At 44.5% G+C, this 12,735-nt stretch overlaps 4 protein-coding genes across 4 annotated transcripts; 1 reads left to right on the top strand and 3 right to left on the bottom strand.

Moving 5' to 3' along the window:
- The first annotated feature begins 21 nt into the window (after positions 1–21).
- Positions 22–589, top strand: LOC9631911 (diphthamide biosynthesis protein 3). The gene is made up of 3 exons (XM_002991572.2): positions 22–145; positions 208–282; positions 344–589. Exons 1-3 carry the CDS (start codon positions 44–46, stop codon positions 404–406), a joined length of 240 nt encoding a protein of 79 aa, XP_002991618.2. The 5' UTR covers positions 22–43; the 3' UTR covers positions 407–589.
- Positions 590–1,779: 1,190 nt separating this feature from the next.
- On the bottom strand, positions 1,780–3,764 carry LOC9631910 (probable aquaporin PIP2-8). Its single transcript, XM_002991536.2, has 4 exons — positions 3,101–3,764; positions 2,728–3,029; positions 2,481–2,621; positions 1,780–2,396 (listed from the first exon to the last, which is right to left on the bottom strand). Exons 1-4 carry the CDS (start codon positions 3,387–3,389, stop codon positions 2,256–2,258), a joined length of 873 nt encoding a protein of 290 aa, XP_002991582.1. The 5' UTR covers positions 3,390–3,764; the 3' UTR covers positions 1,780–2,255.
- Positions 3,765–5,954: 2,190 nt separating this feature from the next.
- LOC9631909 lies at positions 5,955–8,666 on the bottom strand. The gene is made up of 17 exons (XM_024665303.1): positions 8,553–8,666; positions 8,378–8,498; positions 8,144–8,319; positions 7,976–8,083; positions 7,864–7,928; positions 7,687–7,792; positions 7,547–7,630; positions 7,338–7,484; positions 7,153–7,281; positions 7,035–7,102; positions 6,851–6,969; positions 6,739–6,806; positions 6,571–6,684; positions 6,486–6,521; positions 6,336–6,422; positions 6,190–6,281; positions 5,955–6,135 (listed from the first exon to the last, which is right to left on the bottom strand). Exons 1-17 carry the CDS (start codon positions 8,625–8,627, stop codon positions 6,039–6,041), a joined length of 1,692 nt encoding a protein of 563 aa, XP_024521071.1. The 5' UTR covers positions 8,628–8,666; the 3' UTR covers positions 5,955–6,038.
- Positions 8,667–10,793: 2,127 nt separating this feature from the next.
- Positions 10,794–11,358, bottom strand: LOC112342835. Its single transcript, XM_024665324.1, has 2 exons — positions 10,971–11,358; positions 10,794–10,891 (listed from the first exon to the last, which is right to left on the bottom strand). Exons 1-2 carry the CDS (start codon positions 11,308–11,310, stop codon positions 10,875–10,877), a joined length of 357 nt encoding a protein of 118 aa, XP_024521092.1. The 5' UTR covers positions 11,311–11,358; the 3' UTR covers positions 10,794–10,874.
- Positions 11,359–12,735: the final 1,377 nt, after the last annotated feature.

Raw genomic sequence — 12,735 nt, 5'->3', positions numbered from 1 at the left:
TCAAAAATTAGGGCTCCTCCCAAAGTTTAGGGTTCTTGGCGCAATGTCTTACGACGATGTAGAGATCGAGGACATGGAGTGGAACGAATCGCTCACGGCTTACACCTATCCCTGCCCTTGCGGCGATCTCTTCCAGATCACAAAGGTAAGGCGCGGCGCCCGCTCGATCGCCTCGCCTCCAGTTGCTTACCCTTGCTCTCTCTCTAGGCGGAGCTCAAGATCGGCGAGGAGTTTGCGAGGTGCCCAAGCTGTTCGCTTTACATCAGAGTGATCTACAACGCGGTAAGTCGATTCGAGTGTGTTGTTCTTGCGCTTCCTTCGCTGAGTGTGATTGTTTTGGCAGGAGGATTTCCAGGAGGAGAAAACTCCCATGAAGAAGAGCGCGCCAGTTCTTGTGGCAGCTTAGCGATCGAAGCCTCTCTGCCCTGTGAGTACTTAGATCGATCACAGCATTTTGTCTAGTGAGATCAGCTTAGTTCTAGCGGCAAAACTAGATTTTGTTAGAAGTTTCACAGCAACCAATCTCTGGAACACGCTAGAGAAAGGAAGATCTTTTCGCTCGCTTCTCTAGAGAGATCGATCGCTTTAACTTCTCTTGCTTGGCCGGGACCATAGAAAACTCGATCATCCATCGTCCACGGGCGCAGTGGCCAAAACAGAGACGATGGAAGCGACACCTCTCCTAAACAACAAAGGCGTCGGCTTGTTTGCTTTCGCCGTTCCATCTTGTCCCACGCCCATCAAGAAAGAAGAAAAAAAAAAGCATAGAAAAAAATACCTTTTTAAGTACAAAAATACCTTTTTTGATTTTTTTTTTTTAAAAAGTACCAGATTAAAAAACACCCAAGAAACTTAGCTCTCTTTCAGTCCTATATCTCCAGTAGCTGGGCGGTATTGCTTGTCTTGATCCTTGCATTGTGTCCTTGTCACTGGCAGCCTTTGGGCGAGCAAGGGCCATGATTTCTTTCGTGTGCCCGAGCCGATGCTTTGAAATATTCCCCTCCGGGCATATTCCCCGGGAATAATCTCGCGAGGAGCTCGCGAGCAGGGAGAAAAACAAGTCCTTTGAATGCGTTTCGCCTATGCTGGCAATGATGTATTCTCATCAAAGCGCTCCTCCCGTGGGGACCCCAGAAAAAAATTCTAGTTTTTCCTCTTTGCTTTCGTTGCTACGCTTGGATCCAAGCGAGTAGGAAAGTGTAAGAACAAAGCCAGCTCGCGCGAGCAGAGAGGAATTTTCTCCTTCGCCCCAGCCAGGGCTCCACCAGTTCTTCGCGAAAAAAAAAAAAAAAACATCAAATGGTTATCACATCGCGCACCTAGAATCGTACCAGCTATGGTGGAAATTCGAGGATGATAGAAGAAAATGGATGGAACTTGACAGAAGAACACAAAGCACAGCGTTTTGGATGAACTTTTTCCCGTTTCTGCAACTTCACTATTTTTCCCTCTCGATCATCAATGCCAAACAATCTATTATCAATCTCCAGGAGACACGCTCGCTCGATCGAGGACGATCGAGGATCGTATTTATGAGAAGCTCGAAACTTTCTACTCCCTGGGTCGGGAGTTCTACCATGAGATCTTTGGCGATTTTCTCAACACTTGCCAGCATCGTTGGTTGCTACCCACCTGGATTCGCGAACGCTCAAGTCGCCGCATCTCTCGCCGCGAGACGCGCACGTTGGTTCCCGGGATGAGCTCAGTGATGGAACGTTTGTAGAACATCTAGCTCGCAAGCAAAGTCGGGAACCTCTCTTTCTTTCTTTCCGGGAGAGCTGCGTGGATCGATTCGATACTTACATTAGAGAGGAGGAAATACAAGCAAAGAAAAAGGGAACCAAACGATCTTTTGGAGAAAGGGAGAGATGATCTTGGCCAGCAATGCGCCTTATGATCTTGGAAGAAGTAGAGGAAGAGGAGAAGTTGCGCGAGAGAGATGACCCCGGCGTGTTCTTCATCTGTGTGTTGGTGACACGTCTGGGAAAATTGGGCTTGACTTGATTGCGCCGATCGATCGAATCCATGACTTGGAGATATGTACGAAAGCTCTGGAGATCACCACCGCTTCGCAACAACATCAAACTTGGTTCTTGGAACACAATCTCCTCCCCGGTAACTATTACGAGAGAGAGAGAGAGAGAGAGAGAGAGAGAGATCACTTGGGAGGAAGAAGAAAAGCTTGAAAACACGAAAACTAGGACGAAAACTAGGGAGGATGGCTGCGAGTAGACGAATGTTTCCTTCTTTCTCGATCACGGGTGCCCATGGTGCTGGTGTGGAGGATTGCTGCGGAATGATCCCAAGGCCTTGAGCGCCGAGCCCGCTCTAAGCACGTATTGGTGATAGATCGCTGCCGCGGCAGCTCCAATGAAGGGGCCGACCCAGAAAATCCACTGGAAAAACAGAGAAAAACAGAGGATTAGACCACGAACGAACAGAGCTCTCTTCCTCTCTCTCTCTCTCTCTCTTGTTCTTACTTGATCGTCCCATGAAACACCCTTGTTGAAGATCACCGCGGCTCCAAAGCTCCTCGCCGGGTTGATGCCCGTTCCAGTGATTGGAATGGTGGCCAAGTGAACCATGAACACCGCGAATCCGATGGGAAGAGGAGCCAGCACCTGGAAAAACATTTCCCACACGAGCGCGACAGCAAAAAAACCATCAAAATCTCTGTTTTTTTGTGTTCTTCCGAGAAAAGAGGAGGGAGGAGCTCGTGATTCTTACCGGGACGTGCGAGTCTCTGGCGACGCGCTTGGGATCCGTGGCCGAGAAGACGGTGTAGACGAGAACGAAGGTGCCAATGATCTCGGCTCCCAGCCCGGTTCCTGTGCTGTAGCCCCGTGCTCTTGCCACGGAGTTTGCTCCTCCCCCCTGCTGGACGTAGAAGCTCTTCTGGAAGCCCTTTGCGAGGCCGCAGCCAACGATCGCTCCCAGGCACTGCATGATCATGTAGAAGATCGCCCGCGGCAGCGAGACCTTGCGAGCGACGAAGAGGCCGAAGGTCACAGCCGGATTGATGTGTCCTCCTAGAGAAGTTTCAAGTTAGAAGATCTTCTAGAAAGCTTGTGCTCGATCGGAAGAAGAGTGGAGAATTCACCTGAGATTCCTGCAGTGCAGTAGACAAGCACGAAGATCATGCCTCCAAACGCCCACGCGATCCCCAGGAGGCCGACGCCACCGCAGTTTGCAGCGTTTCTCGAGTGGCCGATGACTGTCTGGACTGTGATGTAGAGGAACAAGAGCGTGGCCACGAACTCGGCAATGCCGGCTCTGTAGAAGGACCATGAGCCAAACTCTTTGGGATCCACAAGCCTGGCCGGCGGTGGCTCCTCGTAATCCTTGGCCGTCACGAACGCCTCCGATTCCTTGCTCGCGTCCTTGGCCATGCTCGATCGATCGCAGTTCTTGGGCGAATTCGAATTGGAGGAGGGGAAATGCGAGAGATGGAAGAGAGGACCTCTGCTTCCTGGCACACACAGAGTCTTATAAGAGAAAAAGCTAAAGAAAAGTTGGAGCTTGGCTTGGCTGGCGCACTCACAAGGCCGAGAGAGTGAGAGAGAGAGAGAGAGAGAGATAGAGGATCCTAAGAGAAAGAAAGAGGAAAAAAATTTCCTATCTTTTTCTTCTTTTGCCCCTTTTCGAGTTGAGCGCTAAGATTGGATCACACTATAGCTTTGGAGATGTGACGATCAAACACTCCGAGAATCACAGTGGAAGTGGGAGCTTTGCTTTTAGGTAAAGCTCCTCTCGTGATTTTAATCGTCCCGGGTTTGTGCTCGTGGTAAAAGCTTATCTTTTATACCAGGCCAGTGACAGGAGAGACGGGTGGTCCCCTCACTGACGCCGTCACCTATGGCCGTCAAAGGGACCACGACCGCACACTTGGCATGGATTGGGATCAAACTACATACATTGAGAAAAATATTAGAATATTCCTGCTTTGGATCAATCAATTTTGATCAATACAAGAGTTTCGCTGTATTGTTTTCGTGAACCCTATCGTATCTATCTCTCCTTCTTGCTTGAAGGGTCTAGAGTTTGCTAGAAGAAGATATGTATTTAATGGAACTTTGGCATGTTGGTCCCCCCCTGGAAAACTCCCAAGTGTTTAATTCGCCATGTTTCGTACATGAGATGAGACCCAAGTGGGCGCGCCGTACGTGTGCATGGCGGGCGCATCCGTACAATGCGTGGGCCATGTGGGCGGTCCGTACGCCCGAATCAGGCCCGTTGGGGCGCCCTAACGGTCGGGGACCTGCCAAATTGCCGGCCGAGCACGGGTGGGCCCCACCGCTGCCACGTGAGCGCTTCCTGACGCTAGCTCTGGTCCCATCCGACCGACCATGTGGCCTCCAATGCTGCGCTGGCACGTCGGCATATGCATACACATACACACAACAGGGGAGGGCCTTATCAACAACATTCTTACTGTGATTTAAGATATGTTTAGCGCCACTTTTTAATCTTTGTTTTGGTTTTCTTTCCTACGTCGTTGCCACTGAAGGAGTTGGCTAGATGTCAAGCGTCATTTTAGGGCATTAAGCTGGATTTCATTATCAGTCACCCTCAAAGGTGGCCGCACTTAGTTTTTTATGGTTATGATGATAGGGAGTTTCTTCTCTTTGGGCGGTGGTCTTTAGTGGAGTGTTTTGTGGAGAGGGAAGTGATCATAGCAGCTAAAACCACAGCCTCATCCGATTCCTCTCCACTCAGTGGGCGGGGACAAAATTGTACGTGGGTTTGAAAAGCTAGAGATGGAGAGATTTTGTGCAGAGAAAGATTGTATAGTAGTTAGCTTCTGATGAGTGAACTTTTTGAGTTATAAATCTTACAAATTTTTTTTGAGAACTCCTTTTAAATATTTACAATTTAAATAAACACTCATTTAGGAGTTATGCATAAAATATTCTTCATACAAAATTGCTAATCACTTTAGCACATTGCCATAAGTAAATGTTAATTGTATTTTAAAATTATTTTCTTTTGTTATTATTATAGTAGAAACATTATCCAATTTCTATATCATATTCAAAAAAATTTTATAATAAGGTTTTTGTGATTCAGAAGGAAAAAATTATCCATATAGTGAAGAAAAAGTTACATCAAGTCATAAGTTTATAAGTTCAACTATATGCTTCATGATTCAGGTGATAATTTTTTAAAAATAAGTTAAATAATTTTTTGACATTATAACTATATTTTATGATTATTTGGTATAATAAATTTAAGTAGAAAATAAAAAATTATAAAATAATAATAAATAACTTACTTAATAACTAGTCCAAAAAAATTCATTTTTTCAATAAAATATAAATCATTAAAAAATATTAAAAATCAGTCATAACTGATTTTTAATCAATCATAATATTGTTATGCTCCAATTAATAACTTCTTAATAAATGAGTGAGAAAACATTATCTGAAACAAAATTTATCCTAAAATTTTAAAAAAACATTAAAATATAAATTTTAAAATAATTAGTAATATATTAAGTATTTTGTATTAAATAGTTATTTTTTTGCAAGCCTGTGACATTCCTAAATTTTTTAAAATTAATATTAGTAAAAGCACTAATAATTAATTAAAAACTTACAGAATTAAAATTTTAAAATATTAGTATTGCTTACATACATCATCTTCAATATAATGTTATAATATATAGTTAAGCCACTTAAAATTATAATTTGATAATACTATATAATAATCTATATTTTTTTATATATATAAAGATTTTGATATAGCTTCAACCACATTTTATTTTGAAGAGTTTTTGTCTATCACTTCAAAGATGCAAAAATTGAAAATTGTTTAAAGATGATCACCTTAGATGCAGGTGATATATTTTCTTTTCTTTTAAATTTTTATAATTTTTTTGTAACTATGCCATATTAATATGTATACATGTACGTTATTTTAAACATTAATATTATCACAAATTAAAAGAATGTAAAGGATGACTAAAAGTTTTTATTTCAATATGTTATTCTTTAAAACTTCATAGTTAACATTCTTAATTTTTGTAGTGTGGTAAGAGTTTAATTCTTATGATCTAAACCCGCACCATACTTCCATGATTCTACAATCCGTAATAAAAAGTAGCTCTGGTTTTTAGGTAGCATCGTAGCTAAAACTCTGCTTTGACAAACCAAGGTGTCAGAGGCTGAAAGCTCAAACGCATATGCTTACAATGCTGGAGAAGCAATCACGCTGGATAGCATTGTGTAGAGTCCAAGGCTCGCAAAATGGATCATCCAGTCAGCAATGGATGCCAAACCCACCTGCGATCACGCTTTTAACACATGCAAAAATCAAGTTAACAAATCTAAGCCTACCTGTTTAAAAATCTGAGGCAAAAGGCTTGGCCTGGTTAGCATAATCGATCCCAATGTCATAGCAAGTGGAAAAAACTGTATCACATCCTAAAAAAAAGAGAGAAAAAAGAGATCAAAGTAAAAAACTACGAAAATTGTATAGCAAAATACCTGGAGGAAAGGCCGAAGAACGGGATCACCGAGTTTCTACATGCCACAAAGTTAGAATCATTGAGACAAGGATCTCTCACTCCACCTCCATGCTTTCGAACGTTACTGAAAGGAGCTCGTTTATGAACGAAGACGAAACACCAGCATCAGGCCGCACAGACATGGCCTTTTGCAGCAGCCATGCTCCACTGAGATTGGGCTGGAAGCCAAGAACGAGATTGATTCAATCTGTATGAATTTGGATATCTCTTACCGTGTAAGGATTCAAGAGCGAGAGGCTGTTCTTGTCAAGTTTGTCAGCCTCCAAAGCCTCCGTAATCCCTGTAAATCAAGTCATATAATCCACCACCGGGATCTTCCCTTACCATTTGAAAGCCTTTGCAAGTGCCTTGCTATGCTCGCAAAACCACCAAACGAAACCGGAGATTGGATCCCGCTCGCGTCGCCAACTTGCAAAACTCTGTCGAAAGCTGCGGGCAAAGGACTGCGAGAAAAAAGAAATGGTTAGCAACGAAACATGAATGAAGAGAAAAATGTGTCTAGATTTACCTGCTTCTGTAAGTTGGAAAAATTCCAAAGAGAACACGCAGGACCTCGAGATCCTCAAGTTTCACCGCCTGGTATAATGCAATGTAGCGAAAGTTAAAAAGAAAGGAATGTTACTGACTTGGTATTCGGGCATTCGGTCCCAGTAATCTTCAAGCATGTCTTCGAGAGATGGACGGCTGGGAGTAGCGTCCATGTATGAAAACATGTACGTGGTGCGATCTCTTGGTCCCGAGCCTGCTGGAAATGCCTGCTAAGAAAGTAATTTAGCCGAGAGAAAAAGGAAAGAACGAAGAACAAAGCAACCTCCCAAAAGTATTGAGTTTTCGAGTTCTTGATGGTTGTAAATGGAGAATTTGTGTAGATGATATCGCTGGTAGTGTTGGCATGGAATCCACGAGCACAGCTCCCTACCACAAGGCAAACTCCATCCGGTGGAGAACCGCTTCGTATCTAGATCACCAGAAAAATATCTTCAAACTTTTGACGTGATGAACTTTCAATGTTAACGTTACCTGGCGAACAATCGGAGAGAAGTTTCCCATGGCATCGAGGACAAGCCTTGACAAAAGAACTCGCGCATCATCGAGTGATATGATCTGTGAAACGAATAAAAATCACGATGAAGAGAAAATTGAAAAGGATGGAAACTTACAGCACAATCGTTGTAAACAGCAATTTTCGAAGCTCCTGTTCCCTCGATAATCACTCCTCCGGCTTCCAAAAATCTTTTCTTTAGCGTTTCGATCAAACGAGCTGGCCTGGAAGAACAAAAACAAAAGAAAAAACTTGAATTAATGACAAAAGTCGATCGAAGGAATTCACTACTTGCGAGATTCCAAGGTTGAGGATGTTCTTCACCCAAAGCTCCGAGCCTCCATCGAAGCCACAACGATTCTGATAAAAATGAGAACTCAAAGACGGAAAGAAACGAGTAAGAATACCGGATTGAACTCAGCGGATATAACGCTTGCCAGCTCCTCGGGAGTAATCAATCCAATATCAACAAGCTCTTGGATCTCTTTTCTAGAAATGTTCCACTCTTGCGCACGCTGCAGCAATAGCGAGATCAAACTGGAAGTTATCAACGAGGAAGAGAAGAAACTACGCACCCCTCGCAAAACGTTCTTCTCCACGACAGCAACCTTGAATCCTTTCAATGCAAGTGCTGCCGCGAAGAAAATCCCAAGCGTTCCACCACATACCACCACGTCGAATGCCATGGAAACTTCTCTCGAATCCGTCGGGCATTGAGCGTCGTGACGAGTGACAATCTCTGGAATAGTTCCTGAAACATTCAAATAATCGGGTTGGTCTTTCCACGAGAAGAGAGAGAGAGAGAGCACCTGATGCTCTAGACCGCAGGCGAAACCACAAATCGTCCAAACGCTTGAGCGCTTGATATGTGGAAGCACCACCCGCGCCTCCAGCCTCGCCATCGCTCACTGCTATGCTATCCATGATTCTCTGGGAGAATTGCGAGCTCCATGGTTGAGCATTGAAGAAATCCAACACACATACCTGGGTTCTGGACTTGGTAGCAGCCACAGAAGAGGTAGAGCAACAAGAAACTCTACCGCAAACGCGGCGACGCATTGGCGCTCTTCGTGGCAGCGCGGCGAATGGAACGGTAGTCGCCATTACTATGCCCTTGTTGACCATTGTTGACTTTAAAGCATATATTATGAACATCCGAAATCAGGGAATTGCTCATGCACACGTGCTCATGACCCTTTCTTTTTTATTTTGTGTTAGATATCTTGTAGAAATTTGTTCCATTAAAGAAAAAAATAATTTCCTTCTAGTTTCGGTGGTTTACACCTTCAGTCTTCTAAGCAGTATATATCTACCTCGCAAAAACACATTTGTGTAAGCTTTGCAACAGGACGTGAGGAGCAGTGTTGGAGGGATCCAGCTCAAAAACATGTTTCGCAGCATCCTCTCCAACACCAACATCACACTGAAGCTTGCAAGCTCCAAGCTGAGCTCTTCAAGCAACCGGACATCCTGGCAAAAAGCTTATATGTCAGCTGGCCAGTTCTCGCCAACATATCCACGACACAGCTATAGTGCTCCCTGGCTGGACCTATCCCATAGTCAAATTGCATGCTCCACAAACACTCAAGAGCTTGATCTATTCATCCCAATGGCTGCAAGCGACCAATAAGCTCATGAAATTTATCCGGTTTGGCCTCACTCCTTCCACGGCCATTTCTTGGAAAACTTTGAGCGATTTGATACCATCTCCGGCGTGTGATCAAACACGTCCATGAGGTCATGTCTCTGACCTTCATACGCTGGAACACCTCTATCACCGTCTACTCGAAGGCTTCCTTGGCTTTAAACACGTCTCCACACTACACATAGATGCATATCAGCACACTAAAGGTCACGAGATTTTTCATGAGAGAAATTGTAGAGAATCTCCAAAGTGACCCCTTTGAGCATATGCGGAGACCATCCACACTAGTGGCTGGAACTTGGTCAAATAATCGTTTTGCGTCCTCAACACGGCCATTTGATGCAAAAACTGTGATTAAAACCGTAAAAGCGACGAGGTCCCAGAATGGCATCTTCGAAAACAGTTTTCCTCCCATAGACTTCAAGCATTGTGTTCCAAGTGATCATGTATGATCTTCGATTTTTCTGAACTCAAAGATTCAAGGATGAAAAATTACAAGATCTTCAAAGTATTCCACACCATTAAAACACAATTATAATATTCTTTTGTCTATTTCGAAAAAATATTTTGGTCCTTTATTAGAAAACTGACGAATTTAGATTACGACAAAACGCACAACAAATTCCAATGACGGTGTCTTCTTTTCTTGTGTCCTGCCTGTTTGCACATGTCACTGTGGGTTTGATCATCTAGTATGGGTCTACAGTGGCGACTGGTAATTTCATCCTCTTGAGCAGCACTGACTCGCCTCCCACAATCCACATCCAAGGCTTTCGCGGGAATATCTCTTCTCAACGGTGGTGGCAGATCAAAGAGCACTAGTAGCTCCTTCCAAGGTCTTCAACTGTTCCTTCCAATACTAGCCACAATATTCCATACCCGAATCCTGTGAGTACGAGGAACCACACGTTCGTTCCGCAACGGAACCGCTGGTGAAGCCCATGTCGTCCTCTCGCTGGTTGATATCATCCAGCAGTACCATTGATTTGATCAAATGCAAGCTTGGCGGCGTACACATTCCCGTTCCGGGCATAGACCGAGAAAAGAATCGCCCACGAAAAAGAGTCTTTGTTCTGGATTCCATCTAAAGTCTCCCGTGCCAGCTCTGCCTTGTTCTACACAAACACATTGTTTAGATCGACCAGAGCCGTCACCTTGAATGGACATCACGCAGTGCTGGAACTGTCTTGCGAGATCTAATCAGCTTCCATCCATAATTTCTCTTCAAAGAAAATCACATCATGGAATGCTATGAGAACTTATAGATATAGAGAAGCTGGCAGGGCAAAACATATAGGAGCTATCTAACACTACTACTAACGTTGAGAGGCAGAAGCTACAACGTTGGGATGAAGCTCACTGGAAAAAAGTCCATGCAATTGAGAAGCTTACAAGAGGCAAGCAAGAAAGTGTGTCGTTTCTCTATCTGAACCAGGAACTAAAGCAGATGCCCAAACATCCTTTGTTGCCGGGGTATACATGTATAAGCTCGCCCGATTCCTTTGTTACTTGTAAAGTGGATTGAAAGGATTATGCAATGCTGTTCGTTGGAACCTCTACACTCAAAGCACAACAATGCGGATAATTAACCAGAGAGTTCTTACTGTAAGCTTTTTCAAGGATTTGCTACAAGCATGCCTGAATCATCAACTTCTTTTTTGTCAGGGAAAAGTGTAGCCTGCAACGACATTGAACAAAAGGTCAGTTCTTTTGTCACCAGCAGCAGAAAGGCAAAATGAAAGTGAGCGAGTACTAACTTCCGCACTGATAGTTGTGAGGTAGCTCCCAGTTGCACTGCTTTGCGATTTTAAGAGCGGTGCTGAGCAGATGCTCAGTGATCATTTTGGTGACATCTTTGGTGATCTTGGAACAGAGGCAGTCGAGCTGGGCGCTCCTCACGAACTTGCAGCACTTGGATGACGGTTTGGTTCCAAAGAGCACGGCAGTCATGCAATTCCCGGCGAGACCATTCACTTGGCTATCGCAGTCGAGAGTCGCATCATCGTCGGCAGCAACCTGGATCAGGAACAGAGAGATCAAGAGCAGGAAAACTCCAGAGCACAGGACAAGAGTCGCCCGGGGCTTGATCGTCTCCATTTGTGCTGCTCCCGCGCCGGAGGACGAAGGAGAGACACTCGAGACTGGGGAGCGATCTAGCAACGAACTCGAGAGAAGAGCAGCATTTATCTGTGATCGGTTTCCATTGAAAGGAGTTTTTTTTTCGGATGGGTGGGCTGAGCACAAATCTGGTGCTGCACAGCACGTTTATTCCTAGAAAGCAACCTTTATACATTTTCTTAAACAGAAGTGCTGATTATTTTCGGTATTGAAATAAGCGAAATAGTGGTCTACGTGATGTAGAACTCCAGATCTTTTCTTTCTTTGGACTTTTTGAGCTTACCTTAATTGCATACGGATAAAGCCTTCATTCCACCCTACAAACACAAGAAATCAACTCGCGAACACTGATCCATCAGTCTCATGCCTCACAGTGGGATAGATGAAACAGACCAACAAAAAAGCTTGCCTCGAATATAAATAACCAAAATAAAAGGAGAAAAGATGGCGTCGCCTGGAACGAGATGATCCAGGCGTATGCCCGGTTTGGGCATCTTGGCCGGGAGATGATGGATCACACACCGACGACGCCTCGCGCATCGTGATGATCCAGGGCGCCGGGAAGCTGCGCAGGATCCGCGACGGAGACGATCTTCGCCAGCGTCACACTCGATCGCGTCGCTTACAACACGCTCCTCATGGCCTATGCCCGCGCTGGGCTCCACCAGGAAGATCTTCCACACTCTGGACGACAAGGAACGAGATTTTTAAGAGAATAATCTAGCTTTTTAATTCGAGAATTTGTTCCATTTTTTTAAACAAAAAATAATTTGGGCGGCATATACCTCGCAAAAGCACATTTGTGTAAGCTTCGCAATAGGACGTGAGGAATAAACATCCTCTCCAACACCACCATCACACTGAAACTTGCAAGCTCCAAGATGAGCTCCCCAAGCAACCGGACATCCTGGCAAAAAGCTTATAACCTGTCGAGCCTCTGTCAGCTGGCCAGTTCTCTCCAACATATTCACAACACAGCTATAGTGCTCCCTGGCGTGGATCTATCCCATAGTCAATTGTTGCATGCTCCACAAACACTCAAGAGCTTGATCTATCCATCCCATATGGCTGCAAGCGACAAGCTCATGAAACTTATCCGGTTTGGCCTCACTCCTTCCATTGCCATTTCTTGGAAAACTTGATTTGACACCATCTCTGGCGTGGGAATGAGCTATGGTCAAACACGTCCACGAGATCATGTCTCTGGCCTTCATACGCTGGAACACCTCTATCACTTTGGATCGATCTACTCGTCATGGACAGCATTGATCCAAGCTTTCGTGGACAATCTCAAGGAAGCATATTCCAGAGAGGAACTTGGTAGCGTGGAACTGTCTAATGGTAGACCTGTTACGAAAAAAGCGCCAAGGGTGTGTTCGATCGAATGCCCGCTTGGGACTCAAT

The sequence above is a fragment of the Selaginella moellendorffii genome, unplaced genomic scaffold (assembly GCF_000143415.4).
Source record: "Selaginella moellendorffii unplaced genomic scaffold, v1.0 SELMOscaffold_121, whole genome shotgun sequence".
Taxonomy (NCBI): domain Eukaryota; kingdom Viridiplantae; phylum Streptophyta; class Lycopodiopsida; order Selaginellales; family Selaginellaceae; genus Selaginella; species Selaginella moellendorffii.
This window is presented reverse-complemented; position numbering and strand designations above follow the sequence as displayed.

Bases quoted from the DNA above. Each gene is read 5' to 3' on its own strand.
- LOC9631911 (XM_002991572.2), top strand. From the start codon at position 44: ATGTCTTACGACGATGTAGAGATCGAGGACATGGAGTGGAACGAATCG. The intron at 146-207 runs GTAAGGCGCGGC...CTCTCTCTCTAG, and splicing joins ATCTCTTCCAGATCACAAAG to GCGGAGCTCAAGATCGGCGA. The intron at 283-343 runs GTAAGTCGATTC...TTGTTTTGGCAG, and splicing joins TCAGAGTGATCTACAACGCG to GAGGATTTCCAGGAGGAGAA.
- LOC9631910 (XM_002991536.2), bottom strand. From the start codon at position 3,389: ATGGCCAAGGACGCGAGCAAGGAATCGGAGGCGTTCGTGACGGCCAAG. The intron at 3,030-3,100 runs GTGAATTCTCCA...AAACTTCTCTAG, and splicing joins CTGCACTGCAGGAATCTCAG to GAGGACACATCAATCCGGCT. The intron at 2,622-2,727 runs GTAAGAATCACG...ATGTTTTTCCAG, and splicing joins CCAGAGACTCGCACGTCCCG to GTGCTGGCTCCTCTTCCCAT.
- LOC9631909 (XM_024665303.1), bottom strand. From the start codon at position 8,627: ATGCGTCGCCGCGTTTGCGGTAGAGTTTCTTGTTGCTCTACCTCTTCT. The intron at 6,807-6,850 runs GTAAGGGAAGAT...CTTGATTTACAG, and splicing joins CTTGCAAAGGCTTTCAAATG to GGATTACGGAGGCTTTGGAG. The intron at 6,282-6,335 runs GTAGGCTTAGAT...GCGTGATCGCAG, and splicing joins TGCCTCAGATTTTTAAACAG to GTGGGTTTGGCATCCATTGC.
- LOC112342835 (XM_024665324.1), bottom strand. From the start codon at position 11,310: ATGGAGACGATCAAGCCCCGGGCGACTCTTGTCCTGTGCTCTGGAGTT.